At 42.2% G+C, this 15,899-nt stretch overlaps 1 protein-coding gene across 1 annotated transcript in view; it reads left to right on the top strand.

Annotated features, from left to right (window-relative positions):
* FARSA (phenylalanyl-tRNA synthetase subunit alpha) overlaps positions 1–15,899 on the top strand; it is a 529,543-nt gene that overhangs the window by 305,368 nt on the left and 208,276 nt on the right. Inside the window, exon 9 of the mRNA XM_044084657.1 lies at positions 14,236–14,335. Within this exon, the coding sequence (XP_043940592.1) occupies positions 14,236–14,335 (100 nt within the window). The remainder of the gene's footprint in view (positions 1–14,235; positions 14,336–15,899) is intronic.

Genomic DNA, 15,899 nt, shown 5'->3' with positions numbered 1-15,899 from the left:
GTGTTCAGGCATCTTTTTCCACATGCCATGATAAGGCTCATTAGGAAAGCTAGGACTAGCAGTAGCAAAGACTACCTGACTAAGCAGAAGACTTTCTCTTGGGTGCCAAAGGTAGAATCTGTTGTCCAGTGAGGCAGATGTTCCTTTTAATTCTTCAGTGTCATATCCCTTTGCTGCAGGGCTGGCTTATTCCTTAGTGAAAGAGAAAGCACATCTATCTGCTTTTTCAGTCTGTATTTCTATGGATTCTCCTTCCTCCTTTAGCCTCTCTTTTTACTAGTCAAATGGTTCTTTAAAGGGGGTCCTACATTCAAAGGATCTTGCATGTTTTAGATGTTTAAAGTCAACTGGGATATAACTTGTAAAAAAGTGAGGACCTAAGAAAGAGAAAATGTTTCCTTTGTTGTTGGAAAAAAGGGGGAATCCAGTGTCAAAATGAAACATTTCTTAGTGGTTTGCTCATTACATTAATTTCTGCCTTTTCACCAGTGGGAAGACCTTATAAGATGAAGACATCACTCAACCAGAGCCACACTGCAGGTGCTACCACCTTTAAACCTCTGCTTGGTCCTCTCTGCACACTTTTTTTTTCAGCTGGGTGTACTACCTACATGTAGGCCAGATTTTAACACTTCTAGACTCTGCATGGCCTCCTGCAATATTCCCCAGGTACTTGGTCAACATCCCAATTTTTGTGACAACTTTGGGAATGTTCCTAAAAGTTGTAGTGACATCGGTTATGCCTGTGAAAAATAGTACAGTTGTGTAAAGAATTTACTATAGTAGATGTTTGAGTAAGATCACTTCTGCAGTATAGTAGTTTCTCATCCTCACTACCAAAGGAAGAAGCACCACAGTGTATCCATCTGCCCAAATAAATCCTGCAAGCACGATGAAATAAAGTACTGTTTATTACAAAAAACAAAAAATCACATAAAGCGCTTTTCGTCAGGCCACATAGCCCAACGTCTTCAGATAATTATACAACATAGGACATAAACTATATATAGGAAGTGAAAAGGAAGTGAAAAGTCAGCTGGTTCCTGAATCAGCAGGAATCAGTTGCTCTTAAAGTGGCAACCACCTTCATTCATTACCTAAAATATATAGCTTAAACAGCTCTCATCTATGCATTGTTTAAACAATATTTTAAAATAATAAACAGTGTAAAAAGATCTAAAACCAATAATTATCTGTTATGAAATATTAATGCAGTTAAAGTTAAAATTATATGTATGTATTTATATTTTTATTTTTATGTTCTAGTATAATAAACCTTAAAAGCATGTGGATAAAAACATGTAAATAAAAAACAGCAAAACCTGACTTAAGAAGCTGAAAGTCAAATACACTTGAAGACAATAGTATGCATAGACCATTTTAAACACAGCATAATAGTCAACTCCTAACCGAATTTTTAAGTTGTAGTATACACTTAATTGAATACATTTCGTTAATGCCCGGAGGGTAACATGCAAAGGTACGTAATTGCTAACTCAATTCTAATTTCTCGAAGAGCAAGGAAAGAGGCCCTCCTCTAGGGTAATAGGGAATACTATCTATAGCCCTAAAAGTAAAACCATGGGTGGGTGCTTTCATAATGTGCCTGGCCAATGCGTTCTCTGATTTGTTAGACCTAATAGCGTATGTGTGTTCATAAACCCTGTCCCTAAGCCTTCTGTCAGTTTTTCCAATATAGAAGGCAGGACAGGTATGACACTTAGCCAGGTATACCACTCCCTTGGAGTTGCAATCAAATTTGTACTTAGTATTGTATTCAAAACCTCTTATACTAAATTTTGTTCCCTGCTCCATATATTTACAATAGGGGCATGACAAACACTTATTCATACCTGCATGGCATGCTCAACACTTATGGACATGTTTAAAAAGAGAGGTTATCCTTTCTCACTCTTACAAGAAATTTGTCAGGAAGTGAAAAATAAAAGAGAAGTGGGCTTTTACAAAGCAATATTATCAAGTAACCAGAGTTTAGAAAGAAATAGTTGTACATTACAGGATGGGACACTAAATGAAAATGAAAACCGACTTATTATTATGTATTGTATAGACAGTTATGATTTTATAAATATTTTGAGGAAAAATTGGGACTTGATAAACATGGATACACATTTACCAAGAGGCCCTATTGACTTCCCTAAAATAGTTTATAGAAAAGGAAAAAACTTAAAGAACCTAGTGGAAACTCAGTACTCAAACTCTGCTACACTTAACCATGCAGGTATGAATAAGTGTTTGTCATGCTCCTATTGTAAATATATGGAGCAGGGAACAAAATGTAGTATAAGAGGTTTTGAATACAATACTAAGTACAAATTTGATTGTAACTCCAAGGGAGTGGTATACCTAGCTAAGTGTCATACCTGTCCTGCCTTCTATATTGGAAAAACTGACAGAAGGCTTAGGGGCAGGGTTTCTGAACACACATACGCTATTAGGTCTAACAAATCAGATAACGCATTGGCCAGGCACATTATGAAAGCACCCACCCATGGTTTTACTTTTAGGGCTATAGATTGTATTCCCTATGACCCTAGAAGAGGGCCTCTTTCCTTGCTCTTAGAGAAATTAGAATTGAGTTGGCAATTATGTACCTTTGCATGTTACCCTCTAGGCATTAACGAAATGTATTCAATTAAGTGTATACTACAACTTAAAAATTTGGTTAGGAGTTGACTATTATGCTGTGTTTAAAATGGTCTATGCATAATGCATACTATTGTCTTAGAGTGTATATGACTTTCAACTTCTTAAGTCAGGTTTTGCTGTTTTTTTATTTACATGTTTTTATCCACATGCTTTTAAGGTTTATTATACTAGAACATAAAAATATAAATACATACATATAATTTTAACTTTAACTGCATTAATATTTCATAACAGATAATTATTGGTTTTAGATCTTTTTACACTGTTTGTTTATTATTTTAAAATATTGTTTCAAACAATGCATAGATGAGAGCTGTTTAAGCTATATATTTTAGGTAATGAATGAAGGTGGTTGCCACTTTAAGAGCAACTGATTCCTGCTGATTCAGGAACCAGCTGACTTTTCACTTCCTTTTCACTTCCTATATATAGTTTATGTCCTATGTTGTATAATTATCTGAAGAAGTTGGGCTATGTGGCCTGACGAAAAGCGCTTTATGTGATTTTTTTTTTTGTAATAAACAGTATGTTATTTCATCGTGCTTGCAGGATTTATTTGGGCAGTTGGATACACTGTGGTGATTCTTCCTTTGGTAGTATGGATCCAGTTTGTGTTTGTGTCTTACCTTAGTTTCTCATCCTCATTTTGACAGTCCTGAGCATCTGAGGACTAGGGGTGGCAACAAGTCTCCTACTCTGTGCCCCTCCCCCATGCGTGCCTCAATTCTTTTTTTCCCCTTTGCCCCTTTATCTGTGGGGAACCAAACTTGCTGTCAGGGGTACACACCCCACACCCTTAAATATACCTACTTTGATGTTGCACAACAGTGGAGAAAGGAGATCCTTCAGTGTCACCAAAAGTGTTTTAACTTTTTTGGATGATTTATGCTAGCTAGAACTACTTTCATTAGAAAGACGCATCCCTGACCTTGATCATTATTCTTTCTCACATTACCATAAAATTATCTGATAATTTTGCATTTGCAGGGCCATTCTATCTTTAGGACAGTGGTGGATTTGTGACAGATTTTTCATGTGTGTTTGAGTAAAGCTTATTGTTTTCTTGGCTTTCTTCCTTAAGGTAAGGAATGATAAACATATTTGTGGCCCTTGATTTAATTCCCATCATCTCCACTTGCATGGCCTGTGACACTGAGTAGTGGACTTCACCAACTATTCTTTCTGGATTACTACTTACCAGGAGGAGGCAAGTAATATAGGTAACATACTGTTGGCAAGCTTTTACTTGGGTAGCTGTAACACTCCTGTGGGAATATTCTGCTAGCTCCAAGGCAGTGCAATCTTTTTTTTTATGAAGTATACCAGAACTCAAGTACCTTGTTCAGTATTGTGAGATACAGGCCAACTCATACAGGCATGTTTTGAGAGTTTAACAGCTTTGTACCTTGTGAGGTGTTTGTTTCACAGACTTCAGGTATGAGGCAAAATACCTGTTATAGAGGAATGTTGCACAATAAATTCAGTATTACTGGAGGGAAAGAAAGCAAGGGTTGAAAACTGGTTAAGGGGAAATTCCTGTGTCCTCTCCCTGAGAAAAGTGATGTGCACTGACTGGTAGCAGTCCCACCTTCCAAAAAAAAAAAAGTAGGCAGGTGGACACAGAATGCACATGTGCATGCATGCACACACACATACATATATCGTACACATACCTGCCTCTTTCCTCCTTTCTTCCTTTCTATATAGACATACCTGCTTGTATGTATAATGTCATCCTGTATAGGATCTTGGTGAGCTGGAACTTATTCTAGTATGCAGGGAAGAAACCAGCACTGGATAAGACTCCCATATAAAAGGACATGTATTAAGTTATCATGACACATGAATACCTATGGGAAGTTCAGGGGATTTGCCAGTTCATCTAAGGGGATATTTTTGGAATGTGGAGGAAGCAAGGAGCAGCTGACAAAAATTATATGGGCATAAGGATGTAGGAGTCTACAGACTATGCACAGAAGACCCACTAGGCAGGAACTGAACCAGGGAATCAAGAGGTACAAGGCAGTGGTGCTAGGTGCTACATCTGTGGCAGCTGCATCTCTTAATTCTGGCTTTTGTTTGTTAGAAGTAGGAGTACATTGTTATTACAAGCCTTCAGCCTTCGGATCACAGTTGCATTTTAAGGATAGTCTGTTTTTAGATGAAACTAGAAAACTGTGGGCTCAACCCCTATATGTATGTACTTTCCTGTACTCAAAGACTACCACAGTGTATTAAAAACAAGTATTCTGTGCCATCTGAAAACTGAGACCAGATGATATAATGGTTAAGGTCTTCACCTCCCATGCACAAGTTACAAGGTTTGATCCTGACTTCTAACCAATACCTGTTTGGAGTTTTCATTTTCTCCCTGTGTCTCTGTGGAGTTTCTCTCACATTCAAAAAACATGCTGAGTGTTTCCATCTCAAACTCACCAATGAATGGAGCTGTGGGCAGCGGCACAGACTCTACATGGTGCCCTACAGGGGGAAGAGTTGTACAGACCAACCGCTTTGGGCATCTACTGTGGTGCACAGGATCCTCAAGATAGGAGAAGACTGATCACAGACTGTATGCCTTGGCAGGGCTAGCCACTCAACGGTGTAACAATATGGCTGTAGGTGATTGTCATGTTGACTAATGTTGGCAAAATGGGCATTGATAGTTACCTGTGATACGTGGGTTGAGGACCCGGCCTACTCTGACCTACGTCAGGGACCCTTGCTTACAATGGGAGGGGTATATGTGCCCCTGTTGGCAAGTGTGTGCCTGCCTTAAAGCCCAGCAGCCCTGGGCCAATAAACTACTGGCTGGCCAGTGTCTAGTTGCCCAGCCTGGGTTACCTGGGATAGCTCTGTTCAGTGAAAGGTGGACATAAATCCAACCAACCTGCCAAATATGAACTGAGAATTGCTACGCTTAATGTAGGTTCACTGACAGGATGCAGCTTGGAAGTGGATGACATGATGATGAGGAGGCTGAACAATCCTATGTATCCAAGAGACGAGATGGAAGGGCATAGCAGCAAAGGCACTTGGCTTGGGATCCAGATTCTACTACTCAGGAGGGGGACAGACTAGAAATGATGTAGAGATTGTTGTGAAAGAGAGGCTTCAGAAGGCAGTGAGCGATATCATCAGAATGAATGACCAACTCATGGCAATCAGACTCCAGTGCAATGATAGGGCAGTATTCAGAATCTCAGCCTGTGCCCCATAGCAGGGTTGTGAAAGTGAGGAAAAGAGTGGATTCAGACAGCAGTTTCAGGACCCTAGATAAAGCAGGACAACATGAATTGGTGTTGCTAGTGGGTGACTTGAATGCACATATCAGGACAGACAGAACAGGTATGAGGACTGCCTGGGTCCACATGGGTGGACCAACAGGAATAAAGAAGGAGAAGCCATTCTAGACTTCTTTCTGGCAAATGACTTGATAGTAGCCAACGCATGGCTCAGAAAGAGAGACAGTCACAAGATCACATACAAGAGTAGCAAACATGCAACTCGGGTAGACTTCCTCCTAGTGAGGAAAAGGCACTGGGGTAGAATCCATGATTGCAAAGTCATACCCAGTGAAACAATCGGCCCACAGCATAAACCACTAGTTACCAAAATCAGCTACAAGCAGTGGTCAGAGAAGGTTCTAAGGTCAACAGAGACCAGGCTGATGACCTGGAAGTTGACTGGAGAGAAAATACAACAGTTCAAGTAATTAATCTGGGCGCTAGCACCCCAAGAAGAGGAGGAAATGGGTGGAGTTGAACAATGACAGTGCCTAAAAACAGGATGTGTTAGGACTACAGAGTTAGGACTACAGAAAAGATATGTGGCCGAGCCAGTTATGGAAATAAGGTCAATAAGGAAAGCTGGTAGTGGAATGCAGAAATCCAGAAAGTCATCAAAAGAAAGGAGGAGTCTAGGAAGAAGTGGGAGATAGAAAAGACTGACCAGGCTAGGAAGGACTACTGGTTGGCTAACAAAAGCTAAGAAAGAAGTTGCAATAGCAAAGAATAGGGCATCGGAGGCACTCTACCAACTTCTGGAAAGTGACTCCGTAAGTGGCACAAAGAAACTATGTCAGGTTACAAAGCAAAGACAGAAAGATAAAGAAAATAGTCAGAGACGCTTCATAAGGGATGCCAGCAACAACCTGCTCACCAGTCCACAGTTCATTAAAGGCAGATGGAAGGAGTATTTCCAGCAGCTTCTGAATGAAGAAAACCCCATAGAAGCTGTACTGCCCCATAAACAACCTATGATGAGAGAAGACGCCGAGCAAACCCTAGAAGAAGAAAGAGCAGCACTAAGGAAAATGAAGTCAGGAAAAGCAGCGGGTTCAGATGAGGTCACAGCAGATATGATAAAGATGCTGGGTGAGATAGGGGAGAAATGGCTTTTGAGGGCACTAATAGCAGTGTGGAAAGAAAGGCGTATCCCAGATGACTGGAGAATAAGCATACTTGTGCCAGTGTACAAGAACAAAGGGGACATCCACAACTGTGGGCAGTAAAGAGGCATCCAATGCCTATCACATTGCATGAAAGTTCTGGAGAGGGTGATTAATAAATGAATACACAGAGTAGTAGAATGTAAGATGGGAGATTAGCAGTTCGGATTCAGGTCAGGATGCAGCACAATTGACCTGATGTTTGCAGTGAGACAGAGAAGCAAGAGATGAGGAGATAGTCCAACTGGGCATTCCTAGACTTGGAGAAAGCATATGACAAGGTCCCAAGAAAGCTGATCTATGCAGTACTGCAGTGGTTTGAAGTCCCAGAACCATTGGCTATGTACAAGCATCCAATTACTCAAGTACGAACAGTGTCCGGCCTCACAGAGGGGTTCCTAGTGGGAGTGGGTGTACACCAGGGTTTAGCTTTGAGCCCACTGCTCTTCATACTGGTGATGGACTACATTAGCAAACAGGTCGGAGGGGACAGATCAGCAAAGTTGCTGCATGCAGATGATGTGGCATTACAGGCAGACTGATCTAGAACTTCAGCAAAGGATAGGAGAATGGAATGCAAAACTGAAGGCACATGGTATGAAACTAAGTAGAGATAAGACGGTGGTAATGGTTGCAAACTGGGGAAATCAGAAGAAGCTGAAAATAGAGATAGAGGGGAAGATAGTGGAATAGGTAAACAGCTTCAAGTATCTGGGAGGGGTGGTTGAGGAGAAGGGAAGTCTGAATGAAGAGGTTAAAGCTAGAATCAGAGGGGCTGCCTCCAACTGGCATAGAGTGTCAGGTGTAGTGTATGACAGAAGAATGCCAAACAAACAGAAAAGTAAGGTGTACAAGACAGTGGTGTAACCAGTACTACTGTATGGTACAGAAGCCTGGGCAGTAAAGGCAGAACAACTGAAGAAGTTAGAGGTGATGGAAATGAAGTGCCTGAGAAGGGTGGTAGGATGCACAGTGTGGGACAGACAAAGAAATAAGAACATAAGAGCAGAAGCTAAAGTAGCTCCATTTGTAGAAAAGATCAAAAAGAACAGATTATGGTGGTTTGGACACATGTAGAAAAGCAGAAGACAACCTGGTGAGTAAGATGTGGGACAGACAGGAAGAAGGTGAGGGAAAGCGAGGACGTCCAGCAAAGAGGTGGATGGATTGTGTGAAAGAAGATCTGCGACGGTCAGGCATGAGTGTTGAAGAAGGCAGGAGTGTGACACTGAATCGAGAGAGTTCCCGACTGCTAACACGATACCCTGACCCCAGTAGAAAAAATGGGAAAAAGGGGGCTGCTGATCTGAAAACTGAGTGAATTTTTAAACGGTGGGTTTCAGCAGTCAAGACTGGACAGCTGCATTTTGAAGGCCTGTACTTTTAACAGATGTTCATCGTGCATACAGCTGCAGTCTTAACAGATGGGTTCTCCTGCCGTCAGGCGGGTCCTCGGTCGGCCAAATTCCAAAGTCTAGGTCCGGTGTCGGTTGTCGTCGCTTCTTCCCTGACGTCAGTGTGACAGGGGTATAAAGGAACCAGCCGACGCCATTTTCTTCAGTCTTTCTTGCCGCGCGGTGCCTGAAGCAGAAGCAGTTCGCAAGTGCCGGTCGGCCAGCTCCTGAGATTACGAAAATTTGGAAACCGAAGTCTTCTAAAAAGCTAAGTACCCCATTGGGGAAACTTTTCTTGCCTCAGACCGATGTCAGACAAAGTTAATAATTGTATTTCTTGTGGGAAGCAAATACCGCATAAGGATTTCCATTCCCTCTGTATACCTTGCTTAGGCCCAGACCACGACGTCTCGGTCTGTTGCTTTTGGGCTACATTCAACAAATGCACTATTAAGCGTCGGGCGGAGTTCACCAGCATTATTTTGGAAGCGTTTAACTATACTATGTTGTCGGATACTCCGACTCGGTTTTGTCTAAAAACGCAAAGACAAGGACCGACACACGAGGTCGCGGCCTCTACCACACCACGCCAAAGCCGACTACCGTGGTCCGGTTCTCAGCGAGCGCCTCGCAGCCCTGACTACCGGCGACACTTCTTTGGCGGTGTCTCCTGTGCCCGAGGTCGCAGGATCCACGGCACACCCGACTACAGATACGAAGCCACTCTTGGCGTTGAAACTCAGAATGTGGACAGGTCCACCTCCACTCAAGGTGTCTTCAGACCTTCCTCTTCTTTCTCCATCAAGGCTTTCACAAAGTCTAAAGCAACCATGCACCCTAAGAGACCAACTACACAGGACCCATCTCCAGGCCCCATGCCTAAGAAACAGATGCTTAAAATGGCTGAGGATTTAATTACTCTTATCAGAGGTTCTCCGCCCCACGGACAAAGGCCCAGAGTGGAGGAAGATTCCCCCTCCTCTGATCAGGGCTCCATTATTTCAGAGCATTCTGATGATCAGGAACATTCTTACTCCCCTTTTGAAGACTCTGATGCGGAGGTGTCCATCCCTTCTGTCTCCCCCCCAGAGGATTACTCATTTGGGGAAACTTTGCATACCTTAAGGGAACACTTCCACTGGGAAGGCCAAGATTATTCAGATTCCAAGGAAAGGCTCAGGGAATTTCTCTTGCTACCTCATCACAGGCCTCTGGCTATACCTCCTGTCTTGGACATCCTAGATGATGTTTACTCGAGGCTTGCCTTAACCGGACTCTCTACCTCCAGCTCCAGTTAAGCCTGACAGGTACTACAGGGTTCCTGACTCACACCAATTTCTATACAAAAGCCATGCTGCTGACCCAGAAACCATCTCACAGGGCCCCAAGGGAGTTAAGGCCTCCATTGCTAAAATCCATTACCTTCCGAGAGAGACTCCAGATCCTTAGAAAGGTGGGGAAAAAAGGTATATACCTCGGCTACCTTATCCATGAGGGCCTTAAACTGTCAGTTTCATATGCTAAAATACCAACAGTTTTTGTTATCACAATTGAAAAGTAAAATGTCACAACCTGAACAACCAGACTTGAAGGAGTTGCAGGATTTGATGCATAGTGCAGAACAAGTGGGTAAGCATACCTTACAATGTGGTTTTGATGCTCTAGAGGCCTCATGTAGAGCTGCTGTTACAGGATCAGTCATACGTAGGTATGCCTGGCTCAAGGAACAAGACTTGCCTGATCATGTCAAAGCTAAATTACTAGACGCCCCTCTTCAAAAGGATGTACTTTTTGGTGCTAATGCTGAGGAGGTGTTAAGGAAAATGGAGGAAAAGGCTAAATCAATGCAAACCGTGAAAGAATTTCTACAGGTACAACCCCCACATTTTAGTAGAAATTGGCCTTCCAAAAACTGGTCCTTTCCTGCCACGGACAGACCCCAAAGAGGCAGATACAGGCGCCCGAGAGGAAGAGGACAATCCCAAGGATTGTTTAGAGGCAGACAATGGCAGACTCCTACACATAGAGGTGGTGAGGATAACTCACAATCTTTCAGAAAGCAAACCCAATGACTTTCCCCTTTGCATGCCAACCAAGTCTCAAATGGCATCCCCCTTAGGAGGAAAGTTGGCATTATTTTCAAAAAATTGGCATATTGTCACAAAGGACAAATGGATCCTGGACATTATAAACAGAGGCTACAAATTCCATTTTCACACCCTTCCAAAAATGAGAGGCATGCCAAACCTGCCACACAATCAAAGGGCAGAGGCACAAAGGCAAATTACAGATCTCATAAACATGAAAGCTATTCAAGAGGTACCTACACGAACAAGGTCAAGGTTTTTATTCCAGGCTATTTCTGGTGCCAAGGAAGGGAAAAGATTGGAGACCTATTTTGGACCTATCCATCCTAAACACGTTTCTACTCGTACCAAAATTCAAGATGCTCACTCTACAGCAACTTCTTCCCATGCTGGGCAAGGAGTCTTGGCTGGTAACATTGGACCTCAAGGAGGCATACCTGCATGTCCCAATCAGACAAAATTGCAGAAGGTACCTCAGGTTTCTTGCAGGTTCAACCCATTATCATTTCTCTGCATTGCCCTTTGGCTTATCTACTGCGCCCAGAGTATTCACGAAATGCCTGGCATCAGTAATTGCCTACTGCAGACTTCAAGGGATACAAATATACCCCTATTTGGACGACTGCCTGATCCAAGCGGACAGCAAGCACATTCTTCTGAAACATCTGGCTTATGTAATTATGTTGTTGAACTCTCTGGGATACACAGTCAACAGAAAGAAATCAAGGCTAATACCCTCTCGGAAGATAATTTTCCTGGGTGCCAATTTGGACACAAACACCCAGATGGCCTACCTCACGCCAGAGAAGCAGGGGCAACTAATTCAATACTTCAGAACACTAGCAAATTGCACCAGGCTGACTGCAAGGAAAATCCTGCCGGCTCTGGGATTCATGGCATCTTGCATCTTACTAATCCCATGTGCAAAGCTGCATATGAGGAAACTACAATGGTACCTGAAAAACATATGGTCTGAACACAGCCACAGTTTGGAAACAATAATACCACTAATTCCATGCCTGCAAAAGGAATTTCTGTGGTGGGCTCAAGCATGTCAAACAAACACAGGTCTTCCATTCAGCAAGCCTCAAGCAAAACAAGTCATCACAACAGACGCCTCGGACTACGTCTGGGGGGCGCACATGACAGATCGGTGCATTCAGGGCAAATGGTCCCAAAAAGAAAAGCACCTTCACATCAATCAAAAAGAAATGCTAGCAGTAATAAATGCTATTATAGCTTTCAAGGACCTTCTACAACCAGGTCAACTATTGACAAAAACGGACAACGCCACAGTTATGTGGTAAATAAACAAACAGGGAAGAACACATTCTTACCCCCTATGCAGACTGGCCATGTCACTTTGGAACATGGCCATGGACTTACAAATGGAACTACAAGCACAGTACTTGCCAGGCAAGGAAAACATGCTGGCAGGCAACCTAAGCAGGAATATGACAGATCACACGAATGGAAATTGCACCCAGAAGTTTTTACAGAAATAATCCAAGAATGGGGAATGCCAGACATAGATCTCTTTGCCTCCCACAAAAATCATCAATTGACAAAATTCTGCTGAAGGATCTTCCATCCAAAGGCCTGGAGAGTGGACGCTCTCTCTTTCAGTTGGACATCAATGACAGTTTATGCCTTCCCACCTCTTCCTCTGCTGCCCAAAGTTCTATTGAAAACCAGAGCAGACAGACCAAAGATGATTCTCATTGCTCCGGACTGGCCAAGGCAACACTGGTACCCACTCTTGAGGAGCATGACGCATTCGCCACCATGGACCCTGCCTCTAATGCCTCTTCTTCTGACTCAGCACAGCTTCAAAACTCTTCACAGCCAGCTAAAAACACTCAATCTAGCCGCATGGAAGATTCCTTAGCATCACAACAGGCCCTACTCTCCAAGGAAGTGCAGGATGTCATTTTGGAGGCCAGAAGGCCATCAACTAGGAAAGCTTACTCCGCAAAATGGAAACGTTTTTGTGTCTGGAATGAGAAAAAGGGCCAGGATCCTGGAAAACTGAATTTACCTCAGATACTACAATATTTGGTTGAACTGCTAAGCAGTGGACTTTCTTTCTCCTCCATCAAAATCCATGCCTCAGCCATTTCTGCAGAATACAACACTGATCCACCTTTATTTTCTCACCCTCTCTTAAGACAGTTCCTCAGAGGGGCTAAGAATTTAAGACCTCCAAGGAAACAACCAATACCTGCTTGGGATCTTAATTTCATTCTGGAAAAACTGACCTTGCCTCACTTTGAGCCAGCTGCCTCATCAGATTTGCAATATTTGTCCTGGAAAATAGCTTTCCTTCTGGCTATCACCTCAGCTCGTAGAGTTTCAGAACTACAGGCTCTCATGGCTGTCCAGCCTTTTATCATCTTCCATCAGGACAGAGTTTCCTTACGAACCAACCCGTCCTTTATGCCTAAAGTGGTATCCAGGGTAGCTTTAAATCAGGCCATACATTTACCTACTTTTTATCCTAATCCTCAAAACAAAGGGGAGAGATTACTACATTCCTTGGACATCCACAGACAATTTTGTTATTATTTGGACAAAACAAAGCCTTTCAGAAAATCAGAACAGTTCTTTGTGGCCTATGCGGTAGGAGCACAAGGAAAGCCAATTTCCAAACAGACAATCTCAAAATGGATAGCCCACTGCATACGCTTTTGCTATTCCTTTCATGGCAAAGCTGTACCTACAGGCATTAGAACTCATTCCACCAGGGCCACAACCACCTCTGCAGCCTTCCTCAGAGGAGTTCCTACCAAGGATATTTTGGAAGCAGCCACTTGGAGTTCTGTGCATACCTTCTCCAAGCACTACATCCTACCATTATACTCCAAATCTAGAGCAGGCTTTGCCACTGCAGTCTTGCAGGGCATTTTGGCTCCTCCTAGTTCCACCTAGTGCCTACCACCCCTTTCTTAGCTTTGGGATTCTACCCATCTGTTAAGACTGCAGCTGTATGCACGATGAACATAGTACAGTTTTGTACCTACCATAAATGTAGATGTTCGAGTGCTAATACAGCTGCAGTCCTAATTCCTCCCTCCTTCCCCTCTTGGGACAGGCCTATAGGCTAACACATCCTCATACAACCTGATTGGGGTATTCATTTATGATGTATTTGCTTGCAACTACTGTATTTTGATTATATTGCACTGCATTATTACACAAATTTATGTATTGCCTTCCTTCTGGGGGCACCTGACATCTGGGGCAAGAAAAACTGAAGAAAATGGCATCGGCTGGTTCCTTTATACCCCTGTCGCACTGACGTCAGGGAAGAAGCGACGACAACCGACGCCGGACCTAGAATTTGGAATTCGGCCGACCGAGGACCCGCCTGACGGCAGGAGAACCCATCTGTTAAGACTGCAGCTGTATTAGCACTCGAACATCTACATTTATGGTAGGTACAAAACTGTACTTTTTGTCATGTTTAAGTTCGCCTTCCTTTCTAAGAAATTAATTGTGCTTTTCATTTTCACTGGCTTCTTAATTTTATTCTTAATGTAATACATTATTTTGGGGCTGGGAGAATAAAAAATGCAATCATGGGAAAGCTATTTTCTGTTATTACTGATAATACTAATAATACTACTATTTTCAGGTACAAATATGACTGGAAAATTAAAGAGGCCAAGAAAAACATACTTCGGACCCATACAACTGCTGTTAGTTCACGCATGCTGTATCAGCTTGCCCAGCAGGTATGTACCACTGTCTGCTTGGTTAATGTTTTGCTTTCAGAGTGTTTTTTTTTTTCAGAGCAGTAAAATGGTTCTGGATGGTGTCCTCCGGAAACCTGCATTTTAGGGGAGAAAAGCTGACCTTGAACTTTCACAACAGTTATGGAGCACCATGGTACTGAAATTAAATTTATTGGTGCATGTAATGTATGGGACAGAGAAATGAAACGTACTGTCTGGCTTGGCTTGTCTAGTAAGGGATAAGCTCCCAAGAAAATTGCCTTGGAAGAAGACTATGTCATGGCACAAAAGTGGAGTTAGATTTTTTTTTTTTATTCAACTCAACTCTCGTAATAGTTAAAAAGATGCACAGATCTTTTGAAATGTTGTTCCCATAACTTCCAACCAAAAAAGGCAGTTTTTAAAATTGCTTTCCTGTTTCTAAGCATATTGTATATGATTATGTCATAAATATTAATTTAGGAAATTCAAGATTTTCTAGGCTGTATGAGCTCTCATGTTTCTTAGCAAAAAAAGTGAAAAAAATATATATATATATACACACATGTACACTTATTTGTCAGATCTTATGATGTCTCTTTGAGGAATACTTTGTCACTCTGGTTGTTCCTGTATTAAGTTGGTGTAAACTGTGACCATAAGCTGATTTTTTTTGAATTTTGACAAAAATAATTCAGAGTGATCATTTGCTTGGCATAGATGAAACACAACAAAGACTAAAAAAAAAAACTACTCAAACTAAAACTTGCTAGGGAAAAAAAAGTAGAATTATAGACCACGTGGTGGCTAACAAGAAGGAAGCTGCCCTCCTTGACAAAAGTTGGAGTATGATTGGCCCTAGTAATGCCAAAAAAAGTTTATATTACAGACAATCCTGCCTAAAGTAGAAAGCTGAACAATTTCATAGACAAGGTATTTAAAAGAAACACTGAAGCTAACAAATTAAGTGATCACTCAGCATTTTATCCTTGGAACAGGAGGAATGGTATTGAACGAGCACTACTACGTAAATTTGTAGGCAAAGTTGGAAATGCTTTTGAAGATGAGCAAACTAATCAAGAAAAAAGGGCCTGAATGAAAAAGGGCTCATAATATGTAGTTTCTTGAAAAATAGGAAGGGACTGCTTGTGTATATGTAAATAAAGAGGTTGTGACATGAATGGCCTTGGGGAAAGCACATTAAAACTGAAAACAAAAAACCCTAGAATGCGCTGGGCTAGCTGTCTTTTACAACTGAAAAAAACCCCACATAGAATGCGTTGGGCTAGCTGTTTTTACTAGGGATTCCTGGTAAAATATACAAGTTTAGAGAATTTGTTTGAGAATGAATTTTCAGTCCAGATACTGGTGGTGCAGCAGTTAGTGTTGTTGCCTCACAGCAAGAGGTTTTCTGGTTCAATTCTCAGCTGGGGTGCCTTGTCTGCAGAGTCTGCATCTCCTCACTGCAGTCGAGTGGGTTTCCTCCGGGTGCTCCTGTTTCCCCCCACTTTCCAAAGATATGCAGTAGGTAGATTGGACACACTAAATTGGCCGTAAGTGCGAGTGTGTGTGTGCGTGAGTGAGT

This window comes from Protopterus annectens, chromosome 9.part0 (genome assembly GCF_019279795.1).
Source record: "Protopterus annectens isolate FY-2018-M chromosome 9.part0, PAN1.0, whole genome shotgun sequence".
Lineage (NCBI taxonomy): Eukaryota > Metazoa > Chordata > Ceratodontiformes > Protopteridae > Protopterus > Protopterus annectens.
This window is presented reverse-complemented; position numbering and strand designations above follow the sequence as displayed.